The sequence below is a fragment of the Watersipora subatra genome, chromosome 3 (genome assembly GCF_963576615.1).
Source record: "Watersipora subatra chromosome 3, tzWatSuba1.1, whole genome shotgun sequence".
Classification (NCBI taxonomy): domain Eukaryota; kingdom Metazoa; phylum Bryozoa; class Gymnolaemata; order Cheilostomatida; family Watersiporidae; genus Watersipora; species Watersipora subatra.
The window spans coordinates 52,396,146-52,416,459 of NC_088710.1; the positions used below are offsets into that span (position 1 = coordinate 52,396,146).

The 20,314-nt window shown below is 36.0% G+C and overlaps 1 protein-coding gene across 1 annotated transcript; it reads right to left on the reverse strand.

The window, feature by feature from the left end:
* Nucleotides 1-169: 169 nt before the first annotated feature.
* LOC137390715 (soluble guanylate cyclase 88E-like) lies at nt 170-20,050 on the reverse strand. Its single transcript, XM_068077037.1, has 14 exons — nt 19,931-20,050; nt 18,877-19,007; nt 18,312-18,423; nt 13,853-14,085; nt 13,111-13,231; nt 11,103-11,169; nt 10,850-11,009; nt 10,621-10,750; nt 10,172-10,318; nt 9,066-9,212; nt 6,900-7,065; nt 5,484-5,593; nt 1,858-1,950; nt 170-790 (listed from the first exon to the last, which is right to left on the reverse strand). Exons 1-14 carry the CDS (start codon nt 20,048-20,050, stop codon nt 170-172), a joined length of 2,358 nt encoding a protein of 785 aa, XP_067933138.1.
* Nucleotides 20,051-20,314: the final 264 nt, after the last annotated feature.

The window sequence follows — 20,314 nt, forward strand, 5'->3', positions numbered from 1 at the left end:
GAACAGACATATAATATGCAAACAGAAATATATGCATTATATATTTCTGCTGATATATAAACAGACATATATAATAACAGTTAGCTCTTAATCACCCTGTTGGTGACTCGGCAATGGAATGTTCAAATCCCTCCTAAAAATCGCTCTTGATGCAACTGATTTACGACATTTATAATATTTGGCATGTGCTGGAGCATCCCTGGTCGCCCCTCACCACAGGTGGCTGCGATTTCTTCTGCTGACCAAGACCAGAAAGAGGTTTATCAGGCCAAGCAGGCTGCGCAGTAGCAGTTATTGATGCTGAAAAGGGTTTAATAGGAGAAGGCTCCACGGCAGCGACCCTATCACGTGTCTTGGAATCGCTAGTTGAACATGAGGCTAAACCAAAGTTTTTTATAGACTTTCCTAGGTTGCCTCTAGAGGAGTAGACGTTTTTTGACAGCTGAGCGCTGCTTTGGGGTCCGATCAGTGTTTGCTCATCCAGCCGCAGTGTATCGCTGCTTGAACGACTGCGAAAAGGAACAGTGGAAGGATTGCACCTCCCATCCAGAAGACTTCTATTGCTACCTTGGATATCTTCAAAAGAGATCCAACTTGAGCTTTGAAGAAAATAAGGTGATGGAGGTATACTTTGTTCAGCTGTTGGTGGACGACACCCATGGTCATCGGGTCTAACAGTAGTAGTTTGCTTTGCAATGGCTGAGCTGCGAGATTTGGAAGGAAATATCTTATCCGGGCTTGGAAATTGATGGTTCTTAGTGAGCCAGTAAGTTAGCATCGAGCCTTTTCCCTATAAATGCTAATGCATATGAACACCTACATCTCAAACCTTCCTAATACAAACCCACATCTACGCCTGATCATAAACTCATAACGAAAACCACAACACCGACTGTTTTCAAGGCCTCTTCAAAAAATGCTTTTACAGTATTAATAAATAAAACTTCTTAAAGCAACACTCAAAACTTTGAAGAGCTACTCGCGTCAAAACTTGGAAATATTTTATCAGAACATATAGATTTTTCCTATCATTTGAGATTTTGTTATTTTAGGTGATCTGAGGTTTCAATATTAAAATTGGCGAAACTTGGATCGCGGTTTAAACGCTCAGAAGAACAAGACCTCCAAAATGACGTCATTAGTACCACTTCCTGTTTGTTCCTCCCGTTGTGACATCAGCTATTACGTTTAAGTTCCAGTGTAACACGCCTCTATCGACATATATTTTATTTTGAATTTACTTATGATCGTCAAAATAAAACTTCAAATATATCCTCAGATGCATTGCTATAAATATCTCCAATGAATAAAAAATAGGTTGGTTAGAACTCGGTCTCATTGTTTTTCTCTAAATGCTGTGTAAATATATAATTACTGGATGCTGAGGAGGCCGGATATTTATCACTTTTAAGCGATATGCAGGACTAGTGATGACATTTTTGGAGAAGTATAGGCCAATCTTTTTTCTGAGAGTTTAAACCATAATCAAGTTTGGTCGATTTTAATCTAAACATCCTGGCAATCAGATCACCTTAAACAACTAGCAGAATCTCAAATGATAAAAAAAATTTTTAACTTTCTGAAAAATATTTTAAAAGTTAGCGCGAGTAACCCTTTAAAGAATGAACATTACGTCAATACTAGAGAGATGAATGGCTATTAAAGTGCTTGTGTATGATATTGGCAATAGATACATTTACTTCATTACAACTGCTAGTATGCCATCATACATGTATAGCAAGCTGTTAAATAATGATATTTGGTATGACAAGCTAACGAGATGTCCCTAGTATCCAATTACATGTACAGCTAGCCAGCTCACAGCAACAGACCGCTCGTGCTAGCTCAAACACAAACCTTTACTTCTATCGAGCCTCTCTCTTCGAATGTGTAACAAGATAAATGATCAAGGCATTTCTTGGTGTCCTGACTGCAGTGAATCCTCATAGCCTGCACGCAATAATACATATTATGAGATATATATTAACAATAGATCAGATATTGCTCATTTTGACAAACTAAAATTTAAAAATAATTGATATTACCATCCTTGGAGATTTTGGAATAAAACAAGTCAATTTGAAAAGTCAGTAAGATTTGATATACTGTAGAAAGTGTGGGGTGTAACCAGTATTCTGAGGGCCAAATACAGACCCCTATATTGACTAGAACTTGTTCGAGCAGAAAGAAAATTATATGGAGAAAATTATTTTTGGATTTAGTGAATAAGTTTGACTCAGAAATGTGCTGACCATCTCAGAGTTAATCTAGACAGCGGGCAGTGCAAATGTTCATTGCAGCAATGATAAGATGACTGCTTATATTTAATAAATTCGCGTAGGAAGATGGCAGCAACTGCTTTAGCAGCTTAGTCATTGGCTGATAAGAAGACAAGAAATCTTAAGCAATGTCCCGTTAATGGATTCAGGGTTAGTAGATAAGCAGATAAGCTTAATTGACACGAGAGACTGATGGAAGGGTTAAGTGAGGAGGTGATTAGAGGTGACATTCTGCAGGTAAACAAAATTGCATCACTTATTCTTCTACTCCAATGACACCAGTACAGTGATAAGCATTTATTGAAAAGTCAAATGTTTCTAATCAATTTACAACCAAATCCAGATTAATAACCATTCTATACATATATTTCTCAAAGTATGTTTTATGCCTATCTACAATCTGCATTCCAGCTATAGCAAATAAATTCTTAGAATAAAGAATCCATAACGAAGATTTGATCTCGGACCCTACCGTTCACCAGTGCACCACCCTACCCAATAGGCTACAGAGATTGAGTTATTAGCTTGCTGTTATAAGTCGCTATATGAGAGCACATACACAACGGCTTTGCATACTACGCAGGGTGATTGCATAAGTGATTGTCATTAGTTGGCTTACTAAAAATTTCCATTGGCGATGTGCCAGACTAATAGCAAGTGGCAGGCAACTTTCATTACTTCTCATTGTTTATAAGCTGATTTTAAAACTCGGGCAACGCTGAGTAGCACGGCTAGTATATGTATATGAATGATTAGAGCTAAGTTTGCAAGAGCAAACCAGATCTGGAGAGTCTAGCAAAAGTGATACTAGTCTAGTAAAAGTGATACAAGTCTAGTAAAAGTGATACTAATCTAGTAAAAGTGATACTAGTCTAGTAAAAGTAATAATAGTTTAGTAAAAGTGATACTAGTCTAGTAAAAGTGATACTAATCTAGTAAAAGTGATACTAGTCAAGTAAAAGTGATACTAGTCAAGTAAAAGTGATACTAGTCTAGTAAAAGTAATAATAGTCTAGTAAAAGTGGTACCAGTCTAGTAAAAGTGATAATAGTCTAGTAAAAGCGTAGCAAAAATTGCATTTGTGAAATTTCAGGATTTTTACTACTCTAGAAACTTCTTTATTGAATTTTGAAAAATAGACCAAAAAAAATCTTAAAATGCATCTTTGGCATATTCAAGTATATTGAGTGAGGCGCACATGCATGTATATAATAAACAATTATTTGTTGTGAACATATAACATGAAATTATAAATAATTTTCTCTATCACTCAAACCATCATTATAAAACAAGTTTACTTTTTGTATCATATACTTGCATTTTATTTCTGTTCACTAAACTTACATGTCCAACTCGGCACCATAAAATTGGTACAGATCATGAATTTTTTTGGTGTCATATTGAAAAAAGTAATGCATCAAAAGTATCATTTAAAAGTCTAGAATGATACAATAAACGCTCCTACAATGTAAACAATCCGTTATGGGAACATTTATGCTATAGGAATTTTATGGTGTATAAACAGTAAAATAAATGTGGATTGCCTAATCCATTCCAAGATTGTTCCAAACTCACCCTTTAGGTTATTCAGAAAAGAAAAAGATTGGAAATAACTTTTTAATTTAATGTCTGTACAGTAACTGTGGTATTATTGGTTTGTATGGACAACTTTTCTCCTTTTTCTTATCACACTCACTTGATTCATTGTCCATGACTGCAGCAATTTTACAATGAGTTAAGGAGAACGCACACCTTCAGTGTCAATTTACCTCAAGTTTATCATTTATACTAGACAGCAAGGTCTACTTTGCAAAAGGAAAACAAAAATGTTTTGTCTTTTTGTGTCTAAAAATAAAGTATTCAAAAATATAACTTGAACATAATAAAAGCGGTGATTATCTGTCTGCTGCCTATCCATCGAAAAAGTTTAGGGTTATGATAACAGATGGCTTTCGACAATTCTCCAACTCGGGATATTCAGATCGGTAGACCGACACTCTAACCGAATAATTGAGCAGCTACTTATTATTTGTGCTTTAACGACATAAATGATGATTTCTCACGGCCGATTAGACAGTCAGGATACTAGTATATATAATAGAGATAACCCTATACAGCGTTCTCTCTCTCAAGTGTGGCAAAAGAGAAAGAGATATTTTTAAGGTTAATCACGAGATGTGAGTTATTCAAATTGAATTTGAGAACATGTGCCGACTCCACACTTTACGCTATGTGGAAGTTTTTTCTGTAGAACGAAGCAAAAACTTGACATAAATTCTTTACGTTACGTGGAATTTATGTTATATCAGGTATATGTCATAAGAATCTACTGTAGGTATAGACTCTGCTTTGAGAGATGATGTGATGTCTTCATAGTAAGAGTTAGAGACCTAGAATTCAAAACAGAAAAACTACCTCAATAGCATGTAATAAGTGCGGGTGGAACCTTCAGGAATATATTGGTATTTTCTTTTGCAATATTAAAAAAATGTTACCAACTGGACACTCTCAGCAGACAGCACACACAGGTTTATATATTTTAAGCCAAATAATAAATATACAACGTGCTATCTGGCTAACATCTATAAATGTTCTTGCTAATCTCACTCAGCTGATATCTCATTTAATAAGAAAGATAATAATGTTTGGCCTGACAATAAAAGTGTTTGGCTCCCAAACTTTACTTACAAGCGCTCATTCGGTGCTCAGCATAAACACGTAAAAGTCTGTAAAAGTCGTTTTTACTAAACAACAGAATTTATAAAAAAAAAACACTAAAGAAAAATAGTGATTATACTACAAAGACTGAGACCCAATATAATAAGATGAGCTGATTATAAGTGTTACATGACTAGGTTTCTAGCAAATATGAGAAAGCCTGATAGAGTTTTCTAGCAAAGCTTACAGCTTTACAATAAATAAGCTATTTTGATATTAATAAAATATTCTGTTCTTTATAGAAGTTTTTAGTCATGTGATAAGAGTCTTTATCTAGGAAATGTCTAGAAGTCTATTTCTGTGCAATAAACCAGGAAGGAGCACAACAACAAATCACGGTGAGAAGAAACAGCTCTACCACACAAACCATTATGTGTACGTGTAGAGCGCTGATTAGCCATGGTCAAGGCTCCTCTATTCAAACTCTGAGTATCATAACACGGTACAGAATGTGAATAACAAGATAAAATGACTATGTGCACTGACCTCTCCCATAGACTCCATGCGACTGGCTGTGTTCACTGTGTCCCCAAAAAGACAGTATCTGGGCATCTTGAGTCCAACGACTCCTGCGACTACGGTACCACTGTGTATGCCTAGAACCAAATAATCTCTAGCCACAAACAGTTTGAGCTTGGTCAATCATAGACGCATACTGTCAGCAAAGATGTTTTTAACAGTTTTTGTGTCAAGGGAACCTCTGTGTATGCTTAGCATGTAATATTTCCAATGATCTCTACTCAACCTATAACTCATTTGACCTTTGAACAGACAACTCTAAAAATGTAGGTAAAGGTGCCTTGATGTCTGCAGACGCCTATGATGTCCCCAGAGAATTGATCTACAACATATGCAGATGTGACAAAGATTATCAGGTTTATCATATTCAGTTAACGTAATAAACAGGTTTACTTAAAGGTACACACGTGTCTAGTGCCACACGTGTCAAGTGCCACACGTGTCAAGTGCCACACATTTCAAGTGCCTCAGGTGTCAAGTGCCACAAGTGTCAAGTGCCACACGTGTCAAGTACCACACGTGTCAAGTACCACACGTGTCAAGTACCACAAGTGTCAAGTGCCACACGTGTCAAGTGCCACACGTGTCAAGTGCCACACATGTCAAGTGCCACACTCAGCACGCCAAGCAATTGTCAATGGGACGCCAAGCTCCCAAGTTTGTTAAAGTGACAACAAGCTTGGCTTTTCTCCCAATATTGCGTCTTGCCGTTTTTCTGCATGTGTCCCCCTGTGCTATCACCATCAAAGAAACCCTTTGTATCAGCAAAATGTTTGAATTGTTCCATGTAGGCTTTTGACCTAACTGATACAAAGGACGCATCACTGTCTTGAACAAATTTTTCTGACCCTCCTGAAATCCATTGCGCTTACCTATCAGAGTACAAAACTTGCTTTCTGTCGTCGATAATCCTCAGTTGGGTTCCTAAACAGTATCTGTCCGCTCGAAATTTCCATGCTTTGTTTACCATTTTTATAATCAATGTTCAGTTTTTAATCAGGAAGAATGTTCTCTTTAGTTATTTTACTTTCGGCAAGCGTATAACATGTCGTCCTACACTTCACTGACCTCACTTGTACCATACCATTTTTAACAAACTATTACAATCATGAAATAGGGAGTTGTCTTGTACTACGAAGCGGGTGACAACTCTAAATTGTCATGTACATAACATTGACCCATTAAATAATTTGAAATCCTACAGTTAATCCTACAAGGGCTACAGTTAGCAAAAGGTTGCCAACTCCTGGTCTACACACTTTCATGTAAGCTTAGTTAAGAATAAGAGAATGAGGAATGAGCCTTAGAAGCCTTAAGCGTAGGCACGGATCATAGCGCTCGCCTTGACCAAATAGAAGCCTTAAATAACTTCAAGACACTCACCGATTCTCAGCCTTAAATGCACACGCCCCGTCTCATCTGATGGATCTTTGTGAGTCTTGATAGCTTGAAGCATCGCAATGGCCATTTCTACTATGTTCACGGCGTGATCTGCGTGGTACTCTGGCACCCCACCAGCTATCATATACGCATCCCCGATTGTTTCCACCTGTGCAATCAATAGACCATGCAAGCATATCGTTCTCAATGCTTCATAATTCTCAATGCTTCATTCTAGATGAAAAGCATGTAGAAAACTTGTTTGAAGATTTGATGAAACCAGCTAGCGTATAAACTGGGTGGCTCAACTTCGTGCATTCAACAGTTTCACTAATTTAAAAATAAAGTTGGTGAAACTGTTGAACACACATTATTAGTGAGAAAATCATAGTAAGTTTCTAACAATAGCATTTATCAAATCAAACCGCAAAAATCTAGTGCGTTGTTTATTGCATCATAAAATAAACATTCAACTCAGGCATGAAATTAGTTGAATTATGTTGGACAAAGCAGCTAAACAAAACTGGATGGCCAACTCTCTCTTTTTCAAATGCCAATTACAGTCCAACAATAACTTACAAAATTTTCTGTTCTGATATTTGCGTCACATTTCGAAACTGTCATAGGTTGGAGCAAAATATTCCTATAAGAATACAATATACTTTAGTTAAATCGCTAGAAGCCCAAAAAGAAGATACATACTTCAAGTAATTACATATAGTATCATTACTGTAATCAACCAATTATAATACTTAATCAAGTATAATACTCCTTTCCGCTTTTAGATCGAAAAAGTGGTCTTCTTTTACATACCCAAGTATAATGCTCCCTTAAGTTTTCAGATTTTATGTGGTATACCGAGCGAGTTATTCCACTATCTGCCAATCGATCGTAGATGCCTTTGCTAAGGTATTAGTCTCTAGTCTCATTAGAGTTTTTACTGAAAAGACCGATGATAGCGGCGAGACTGACTCTGATAGTGACGAGAGGGATAACAGCCTACTTAACGTCGAAACTTAACTTACTTAACTTAACTGTTCAACTCAAACACTATGTGTCTGAGTTGAACAGTTAAGTAAAGAACATAACACTCAAAGTTATGTGGATTAGAAATGAACTGAAAATTAAAGTGACTTTATTGATTTTTTGTGTGCATTGAGTTACATGCGCGTAATGATTTTGTAGTTTTGTCATAAAAGGATCCGGGCATGTGTTGGAAAAAGTGAGTGCAGCCTATGTTGTATTTGTGTGTTCCAACTGAACAACAGTTTTGTATTTTTGTTAGCCTGCAACTAAACATTGTTGAGACTTGTCGTCAATTAGCTGAATGAACTTATCCAACACTTTTTGTTCACTTATTGTGCCTTATAATCCGAAGCGCCTTAGATGTGGACAATGACAGTAATTGACATATTAATTGATGCTGCACCTTATAATCCAATGCGTTTATAGCCCGGAAAATACGTTATATTAGCAGGCTTTCCGACTCCCACAACTCCCTTCCTGTATTATACAGATCGATAGAGTTCCACAACTTTATTAATAAAATGTATTACGTAATTTCCTTTCCTCCTATACAGAAGTTGTTTTCCCTTACACAGAAGTTGATTTCACAAATTAGAATTTCTCATATACTCAAGTATAATGCCTCCCTCAAATTTTGACGTTGAAATTTGAGACAAAAAGGGAGCATTAAACTTGAGTTATTACAGTACATATAGCATTGAAACATGTCCTATATAAAACCACATAAAACAACTAATTGCCAAACCTAAATTATATGTAAAAATTAAATTAGTAAAAATAATAATCATTTAAAAAAGAGATTTTTATTGTTACTTTACCCTAGAGACATGTAAACATAAGAGTAGTCTCTGCGGTGCGTGGGTTTGGTAGACAAAGTGGATGATAGCAAATACACAATGCAACTTACTGTACCTTAAACTATATATAATTTAAATTAACTTAATTTAAATAATTGATTAATATTTTATGCTATTTTTAATTTAGGCCAGCTTTTTATTACTGTTACTTACAAACCCTAATGTTTCGACAAATTCCGGATGCGTATGTGAAGATGAACATTTGCTCATATTTTACATTGTATATCAAAAACCCGCATGTTGAGATGATCGAGGTTCAACTGTTAATGAGCATATAATGGAGCACCTTGTAAAGTTGACGCTTTTCAACGAGAGTGTCAAATGTTGTGTACATAGCATTCAGCATAGTAACAACCTGCATCGGAGTGATCTTCGAGCATATGTTAGTGAATCCTACGACATCGCTAAATAGAATTGTACAGATGTTAAACACCTAAAATAGAAAGTCATGCCATTACAACAGACGGAATACGTCAGAGCGATTCTCTTACATACAGGCTAAATTAACCTAGAAAGTTTACCTGAGAAATTCTTTTAAAAGGATGAGATGTGGGTAGTCAGTGAATTCTATTTAGAAAAACAATTATGGAACAGAGATCTTAATGTAACACCTTTTTTAATCGTATTAGCATATGCACAGGTCAATGACAAATGTAGCCCATAAAAAAATTGCTATTACAGAAACTTATGGGATTGGTGATGCATTCTTTTCTCATCTCCTTGAAATATCTCAAAGGTAGTCAATATTAGACAATAACACGTTTTTACTATTGATGCAATAGTGTGATAATTTGGCAAACAAGACTATGGAATTGAATTCTAATCGCTGACGCTGTCTATAAGTATTACTGTTCAATTATAAATCAGGTTTGCTTAAACATTTCGAACAAAAATCTTTTTCAGTTTTTAGCGCTGCGCTAACCATTTAGACGCAGCTCACTTTTCAAGATTTTGCTATTGTAAAAGCAACTGAAAAAATGCGCAGATGGAAGCCAAATGGGAAACATTAAAATCAGAAAAATCTAAACTTTGTTTTGGCATATATTCACATACGAAAAAGGTATTAGTTTTTAAGATTTTTCAAATTCTTGTGTCACAGCTCCTTTGAGTAAGCAAAAATTAAAACAAACACTTAAAATAAAAAAGGTGAAACAAAATAGTATCACTGAAATCAACAACTGCAAGGAGAATCCGGAAACATTAGCATTAGTCATAGTAGTAATACTAACATAATAATATCAATCAATAATAATAATAAAAGCCATTACTAGAAGGACCTGCCTGGTTTTACATAAACAATTGATGCATGTCATACATGTACATCAACTAGGAAATTGGCATTCCTTTTTGATTGTTTAGCTTGATGCAAATGATCAAATCTTGTGAAATCACCTGACAAGTGTTGACCGATGGTTCTCCAGCTCGCAGCCTGTCAGCCACAGACTTAGGTATCATTTGATACAGCAATTGATCCGTCTTTTTCATCATTGTATCTAAGCTTTTCATGCTACTCTCTAGTTTCTTTGTTTTCGTTAACTCCTTCAAAAACAGTTCAATCATAGTTGTAAAACTTTTCATCACGAATAGGCAAACTTTCCTTATCGTAATGGGTTTTTCCTGTCTCTCTGTATCTAATTCACTTTTTATGCTCCCGTCTACTTTACTGAACTCATTCTCAACGTTATTCTCTTTTTTTCATTACGCTCTCTTTATACCTTTCTTTACCATCTTTATACCTCTTGCGCATTACATGTGTATTATATACCGTCCTGTCAAGTTTTCTATTATATATTAATTCAGTTACTGGCAAAGAAATGGGTGCTTGCTAGCAAGACTCTCACCTGGTCAAGAAGAAGCTGAAGTTCTGCTGATTGCTGCGGACCGGCCAGTAGAAGCTCTCGACTGGAATCATGGATACTCAAATCAGCGATATACAGACCAACTTTAAACATCTCTTCAAGATCTTCCATCCTGTAGTGGTAATGAGAAGAACTAGTCATGTCTCTAGAGGTACCAGCGAAGCACACCATAGATTCAAATAAACAACGAGTTAATAGATTACTGACTTACACAGGAGTGGCGAGAAAAAACAGAGAGCCCCATTCCTCCATAAGCAGCATTTGGCCTCTCAGTTTGAGTCTTGTGTGTTTGTTATACACTTTATGTTCAGAATACTCACTAATCATGTCATCAAAAAATTGTTCCATGTGGTCTTCTATTCCAAACCGATCTACATATAAGACATGACGAAAAGAAACTATCGGATATCACAGTTACTCTTTGAAATGTCAGTCACATACCAACAAAAAGAATTAGTACTAACCGGCAAGGCGATTCTCTACACGGTCAACTGACTGCATCTCGAATATATTATTTGTATGACACAGAATCTACAACATGACCACTGACGTGACAACAGTAAACTAGATAAGACTAACCAATACTTCTGCAGGCCCCAGTTAACTCTAAGATATCGTACCAGCTGTGAAACGGTGATGGGCCCAAGCTGATATTAGTGACTCACTCAATTTGCTGTTGGTGACTAACTCAAAATAATATTGGTGACTAACTCAAAATAATATCGGTGACTTACTCAAGCTGAGATTTGTGACTCACTCAGGCTGATATTGGTGACTCACTCAGGCTGATACTGGTGACACACTCAGGCTGATACTGGTGACACACTCAGGCTGACATTGGTGACTCACTCAGGCTGATATTGGTGATCACTCAGGCTGATATTGGTGACTCACTCAGGCTGATACTGGTGACTCCCTCAGGCTGCTATTGGTGACTCACTCAGGCTTATACTGGTGACACACTCAGGCTGATATTGGTGACACACCCAGGCTGATACTGGTGACTCACTCAGGCTGATTCTGGTGACACACTCAGGCTGCTATTGGTGACTCACTCAGGCTGATACTGGTGACTCGCTCAGGCTGATATTGATGACACACCCAGGCTGATATTGGTGACTCACTCAGGCTGATACTGGTGACTCACTCAGGCTGATATTGGTGATCACTCAGGCTGATACTGGTGACTCACCCAGGCTGATACTGGTGACTCACTCAGGCTGCTATCGGTGACTCACTCAGGCTTATACTGGTGACACACTCAGGCTGATATTGGTGACACACTCAGGCTGATACTGTTGACTCATTCAGGCTGATACTGGTGACACAATCAGGCTGATACTGGTGACACACTCAGGCTGCTATTGGTGACTCACTCAGGCTGATACTGGTGACACACTCAGGTTGATATTGGCGACTCACTCAGGCTGATACTGGTGACACACTCAAGCTGACATTGGTGACTCACTCAGGCTGATATTGGTGATCACTCAGGCTGATACTGGTGACTCACTCAGGCTGATACTAAATACTCAGGCTGATACTGGTGACTTACTCAGGTTGACATTGGTGACTCACTCAGGTTGATACTGGTGACTCACTCAAGCTGATACTGGTGACTCACTCAGGCTGATACTGGTGACACACTTAGGCTGATACTGGTGACACACTCAGGCTGCTATTGGTGACTCACTCAGTCTGATACTGGTGACATACTCAGGCTGATATTGGTGACACACTTAGCCTGATTCTGGTGACTCACTCAAGCTGATATTGGTGACTCACTCAGGCTGATACTGGTGACTCATTCAAGCTGATACTGGTGACTCACTCAGGCTGATACTGATGACACACTCAGGCTGATATTGGTGACACACTCAGGCTGCTACTGGTGAACCAATCAAGCCGCAATTGATATTGTGGGTGTCAACAATTCTTTTTAACATTTTTTTAAGTTTGCACTTTTCAAAATTTTAGTGAATTGACTAGTGTAATGAGCTTCAAAAATAGGTGTGACCCTTGGTAGACTCATGGAGCACAAAATGAAGAGCAAAAATTGACAGCTGCTAGACTGTGAACTTCATGCCAGCCAATCGGCAAACAGTTACATCAGTTACCATTTCTTGCAAGCAGGTTCCATATTTTTTGACAGAAAACTCCAATGTTTTTAGGCATGACAATGTAAACTATTGAATTTGCAAAAGGACATTAGCGAGAAACAAGCGCCATAACATTTTTAGGCTTGGCTGTTGGAGAAAAAAACTGCTATGTATTTATTATTGCTTATTTACACAATCGTGAGTGGTTCTGAGTCTAACTCTATGCACTCGGGGTCTAAAGGCTGAGTACAGAGAGGTACTCAGGTAGCTCAGTCTACCTGAGTACCTGAAGGTTAAGCTCTAAAGCATCTTAAGTCCATTGAGATGCAAGATCAATAGACCAACTAAAAGAGAAGTGTAGCAGTAAACCTACAGAATCCCAGTTGAAGTCAATAAGAGGCCGGGAAATGTGGAAGAGGTCATCAAGTTGTGATCCGATGAGATTAGGAAGTACCGACTTGATCACAACTCCAACTGATGTTATCATTAGATCCCTAAAACAAACAAATCTTGATCAGCTGTAGAAATCTCTCAGGCTAGCACGCAACTTGAATTACATAAAAGAAAATACAATACCAAAACATAATGGTATTTCTTTATCCATTACCCATGCACATTTGGTAGTTGCTCGCCAACACCAGAACAATGCTCTAAAAGCTGTTGTTCCATAGGCAGTGATTATAGCAGTAACACACATCATCTTAGCGCAATAGATACAAAGTATGACAGAGCAATCGATACAAAACTAATGTTTTTTAATTGAAATCAACAGTACGAAGGTTTAAAATTGTCTTGTAAAACACTTTACGATACAATTTATACCAATAATTTCTACTAGGTATACTCAAATATTGTCGAGTTCCAGATAGTCTCCCAACAAGAATTTATGGAACTGCCAAGTTTACAAAAGTCGGTTTACTTATAGAAGTGCACAAGTTCAAACTAAAAGTGCATACAGTCAGCACGGTTTATGGCACGTCATGAGAAAATGACTCCAATTTTAACACAAATTTAAAAAAGCAGTTCTCTAATAAGAATGAAGTTTGGTGATATAAGTATTCTATTCTATAAAATGCTATAACCATTGAAACAACACTGCACACTTATTAAATTACCGATTGAGAACAAGGTGAAATGGAAAGAGCTCAAAAAACACATTAGCTGGTATTGGCTTCTCTATTGCTGGATTATCCTTGAGACTGGCATTGCTCTTCGCCTCTTGATGCAACAGCTGTGTGTTGTCAAATGTCAGCTTCATCGTACAATATGACATGCCTTGCACTTCTCCTACATCAATTTCTTCACACTTCACATCTGTGTTGTAGAACTTCTTTCCTACTTGCCTCACCTGCGTTAGCAAACTCGGATTTGACAGACAGACATTCACCGTCATAAAAATTTCACTGGTCAAAATGCTGCTCAAACACCCTACTACATCCTTTTACGGTGAATAGTAAGTGAGCATTATATCTGATCTGAAAGCCCAAATCACTTCTCTTCAACAGCCAAGAGTTTCTATAACAACACTGTTTAACAGATTAAACGTTGGTGGACTATCTATATATATAAATCTCAGCGTTTGCCGGTTGGTCATTCATGTGCAGCTATAGCGATAAAGTTTAGGGACGAAAACTTTGCTTCAGTGTATTTAAACTCGGAACCTCCAGATCTGCACACAGACGTTCTATTCAATAGGTCAAGCGGCTTCATTGCTAAACAAAGGAATAATTGTGGTCATACTAAGTACATCGGTTAAAAACTTAAAATACACACGCATGAGTCGCTTGCAAAAATACTCTTGATAACTTTTTTCCTAGCATGTTTAAACTGGCTTCAGACATAGCTTGTATTGTAGGAAAGGTTTAGACTAGCTTAAGTTACTCAAATTCATTCAGTAATTATTTTATTACTCATGCATTCATCTAGCTATATTATATATGGAACACTTTTCAAATCACAAAATCAGTCCTGAGTGTGGCAATCCTGTGGGAGAAGTTCACATAAAGAAGCAATCAGAATTGAACCAAACAAAGTAGTTGGAATTTTACGATGTAATATAAATTATATGTAATATTTACGTATATTACATGTAATTGATGTAATATTTATACACATGACATAAGCTTTCAAGATTTGCACCATTATATCATATCATGAGTGTATAAATACACTTATGTATTCTAAATATTGCATTGCAAGATTTCAACTATTGTGCTTGGTTCAATTCTGATCGCTTCTTTATGTGAACTTCTCCCACAGGATTGCCACACTCGGGACTAATTTTGTGATTTGAAAAGTGTTGAATATATAATATAACTATTTGAATGCACGGGTAATGAATGTTACTAGCTTAAGTTACCCAATGAATTTGAGTAACTTAAGCTAGTAACTTAAGCTAGTCTAAATCTTTACTACAATACAAGCCATGTCTGAAGCCAGCCTAGTAATCGTTACGCCTAATCATCTTTCACGCAATCATGATGTTCAAGCATGCTAGTAAGAAAGTAACCAATAGTATTTTTGCAAGCGCTGTAAGCTTGGCTTCAGATATCTCACACAAAACTATTTAGTGTTCTTTAAAATGTTTGCACATGGCTACAAATATTAATGTAGCGAGCATACAGATTAACTGTTTTTTATTATCGCATATTGAATTCATATCAACATCAATAATAACATTTTTTATATATCTCAAAAAGGCCACTAAAACATTTCATGTTAAATATTAAAGCCAAATATGTATAACTTCTTTAAAACCTTGCACGTATTTCTTTGATAGATTTTCAAATGACATCTAAAAATTGAAGAAATATTTGCTCGAAGAAACTACATTTTAATGTTACATATATAGCATTAGAATATTTAATTGATATTTTATGTGACATCTGATAAACTAAACACTGATACTCATGTGGCTGGTTCTCAATATATTTCAAAATATATGTGTATGGGTGTTTATAAATACATTGAACAATGTGAATATGCTTGTCTGTAAACACATTCAGAGATAAATGTATATGAATGTCCATAAATATATTCAATGGTAAAGAAGAATGCAACATGAGACTAGATGCATAGAAATATTAAAAATAGTTTAATAAAGCATATATGGCACGCTTTTGTCAAAAGTGGCAATGCATACATTATATACATAAACATATATGATAAATAATGAAACAGCATTTCTGACACTGGGGAGTCAGGCACCATGACCGAGTAATATTGATAGATGTATGTTAAAGCTCAATAAAAGCTTGGGATTAAGTAAAGTAAAGACAACTCCTTGACTTGTAAAATTTTATCTGAATAAATATTTCTTCAATTTTCTTAGCATATTTCTCTAGTAATGGTCCAACAGAGAAGCAACTTAGCAAATATTATCATAGTGATGATAACTCTGATAAACCTCTAAAACCTTGACCTGTATGTAAAAACTATTATTATTTCGCTTCGAGTATCTGAAATAACAGGAAATATAGAAAAACTGTCAAAGCCCAAAGTATGATCACATCGGCCCAAAACTGCAAGAGTGTGTAGAAATGTCTGACATGAAAAGCACATCAAAATAGGATACATTTGCAATCTTTTATAACAACTATGCAGTTCTACAACTATTTTTAGTTGCTATAAAAATTTATCTCATTAGAAATGAGAGCTCGGTTAACGTCTTACAAAAACAGTGCTAAATTTTTAAGGTAAACCATTCCCATGGCATCACACCTATGACAGATTTATTCATAAGACAAGTACTAACTAGTTAGTCCTCATGGGAACTGCATATAACAGCTATGAGATGGCAGGTTTAAGTGTTTCTATTAAGGAAATGAAGTACGTAAATTATTATTTCATGGATGTCAAGTGATGCAGGAAATGCTTTTAGCTATCTATATCTCTTGAATTGATTGACTGGACTGAGAACAAATGAACTCAGAACCTTTCAATCAGTGGAGACAACAAGAATAAAATCTGTACAATAACCTAAACTAACAAATTTGTATGCACCCTGTAAATTTGTTTACAACATAAAAAAGTGCAAGAAGGTCAAGTCTATATATAGTTCAAGTCTTTGCCAGCTATTGTCAGTTTACCTGTGTCAGTCTGTGTGTCTGGATGATTATTATGTTGTATAGACTTGCAAACGACTGCGCAGAACAGCTAGGAACTTGGTATACAGACTACTGCACTATCGATGAATGCTTTAGAAATACAGGTTTTCCATAATTTCTAATGTTTTCTAAAATTATTTTTTTCGCTGCATTATATTTTGATTTAATCAAGTTGGATTTTAAGAAAAAAAATTATACATGTTTATAAAATTTTATCTCAATTAGATTATCATACAACATTATCCCTATTAGTCGCTAACTAAAATTCTTATGACCTTACTTAGTAATGCATTCAATCGACAAACTTTACTATTTGTTATACAATATGCTCAAATATTTGTGAACTTTTGCTGTTTAGTTAAATTATTGTTCGACCTATTCTATATACAGAGTATGTAAGTGCGCTGCATGAATGGGATCAGTACTGCGAGAACGTCTAAAATGAAGCATGTAAAACATGGGTTAGTAACAAAGTCTGTAACAGGTGAGAATGTCTTACTGAATCTACTATAATTAAAGTGAAAGAGGTAACTAAGAATTATTATATGTGCTGCGTTTAGGAACAACTCATAGACTCTGACACATAGACATCCAACACTACGAGAGTCCCTTCTGCGTCAGTTATTGGCAAGCATAGCACTCCATTGAACAACCGACATTAAACTGTGCTAAGCTACTGGAATCACAGAGAAAAGACTTCATTTAGTCCTTCGAAGCGGACACAGTTTTCTAAGAGACCAGGTATTGTATAAAAAGTTAAGCAGGAAGCATGTTTGAAATGTACCAACAAAATGAGAAAGGAGATTTTCAGAGGAGCACCTTCAAAATTTTTGTTGACATGCATGCAATTTAAAAAAATTAATTTTCAGGTCCATCTTTGCTTTTTATGTTTGTGGCTTCTAAAATGTGTGGTAATGCTGTAGAATAATCCAAGCTGGAGTTTTTTTAAGTGCATTGGATTTTCATTCGTATTCACATTGAAATAGCGAATAGAGCATTAATAATATTATAGAAAAAACAAAACTTAATTAATTGCGAACCACTATTCCATCTTGGTTTCTTTGTTTTTGCAGACCGTTATATAATCTCAGAAAAACATTACCTTGCAACAAAGTGCTTATACATGATTATTTCTATTCAAGAAAGCGCCTTCATGAAATTTTTAATTAGTACTCTTAAACCATACGAAAGATGTAAGAAATTTAGAACATTTAAATATATATAAATGCATTAAATTGGGTAGCAGCATAGATTTTTAAAAAGATCATATCAAACAAAACATGAGACTTTGGTCATTCAACTATTGATTAACTATTGATTAAATATTGGGTAACCAACTATTGATGGTTTGAAATACAGTAGACAAGAAAACAACAGATCGTGCAAAGCTTGAAGAAAGAATCAAGACCACAGTTATATTGACTGAGACACAGAACATGAATAACTTAATTCTAAGCGTAGATGCTACCTGTCCTTTTACATAGCTTTTGAAGAACTTCCTCCTGCTGCGATAATGTAGTGTCAGTCCATACACAGTTTCATCCGTTACAAAAAACGATGGCGGCTTAATCTTCGGGTAGCTAAACCGAAGATACTCATGCAGGTTGTCCAAATTGTTAAGGAAGTCACTGAGGGTGCGACCTAGTACCTTTAGAATGCTACAAGAGATGGATAAGAGCAGATGTGATAAGTGTTCTTTGAAACATAACACAAGCTTGCAAAACAGCGATATTGGTCCAGCTACATATAAAAACTGAGAACTACAATCTCATTAATAAGAGTTATCTCCCTCTTGTACAATAAGAAAATTGCAAAACATGATGGAAGTATTGACTTGGCCAGTTGCAGTTGAGTACTGTTGAAAAATTATATTACGTGTCAAATTATCATATAAAAATTGACATGAATCAAGTAGCAAATCAGCTATGAAAACTACGAAAAGTTGATAGGAGTTATTGATTGCTGTGGCTGGTTTGCATGGATGCATGTAAGCGAAGTTGACATGTAGAAATTGATCATTTTTAGTGACAAACCTGTCATGACCGTAACGTGACACATAAGTGACAAATGTAATACCAAATGACTCCATGAGCTCATCAATTGGCATCCCAGTGACATCTTCAGCAGCTCGAGCCAAACGGGGAATTACAGTTTCGCTATACACCTGCAAAGTGAGAAAATAAGTAAATATATTTTATACATGTATTCATGACATAGCGAGGTGTAAAGCTCTGCAATTCTTTTTTGGTATAGCACAACTGCCTTAGACACTATAACAATCAGAATCTTTGATATAAAGTCACAAATACGCTTTATATTTAGGCGTCTAGATAGCAGTTTGTAAACTTTTAGCCAACATGCGGAACATGTGGTGTTCATGCTTTACATATATTTTAAAGGACTAAATAAAGCCAGGTTGTGATGGTCTCAACTTGCTCAAAAAATTACTATGAATGCTTTGGGATTTCTGTACGCATGTATTATATGACGAACAGTCGATGTAGCCTTATAGCATTAAATATTCATGAAGACCTTGGTTGCTTTTCGTTTAACGCCTAGAGAGGCACATTACTGTTAATAAATCCTGAATGACTTCATGCTGCAGCTCTTCACACATAAATACTGCTGCTGTACATTTGTCCTAAAAACTAATGCACACTGTTGCAAGTCCTTCAACCGGTAGCCAAAATTTAATGAAACTGAGAGCAGAGATGTACACATTTTCAATGTTGATTTTTATGCACAAAATTTAATAAAGGTACAATTTTCATAGCTGCAAATTTCATGCCATGAACCTGTTTACTACTCGGGAAAACAGCAAATACGAAATTCTATGCCCAAACTTTGTGAATAGAGTGAAATTAAGAATAAAATTCAATAAATAAAGTACATAGATTTTCTGGTAGTTTTGTAAAGCTTTGAACATATAACAAAATATATGTGCATATAACAACCTAAATCTTAAGCGAACAGTGAGAGTGACTCAGAGGGCTTACACTCATAAAAAACAGCACTAGATCGACATTCATGTCTACAATCAGTGAGAAAACAACCCTCACTAGCAAATGCATAAAACATGCAAGTAACCTGATGTGCGCTAAAAGATGTGTGAGTGAGGTTTGCTTTTTCTCTAATCTTAAGCAGAGTCTCCTCTCCAAATACTGTACGAATGTAGTGGTAGATGCTTTCCAGCAGTAGACCGTACATAGCTTGTTAACTTCAGCTTCCAGCCACGTTTGAAAAGATAGTGTTAGAACAAGACGCCTCACAACACTGCGCTGAATATTTAATTGATGCCAAGAGCAGCATGTATACATGCAAACGCAAGATATGTATAATTAGATGACGAAAGCTTAGATTTTAACATGTAATTACATAAACACGAGTATACACATATGATGAGAAGGATTTGAACGTTGCATTATAGAAATCCACAGTGAAAAAGTTAGTCTTAGAAAAAGTATGCATTTT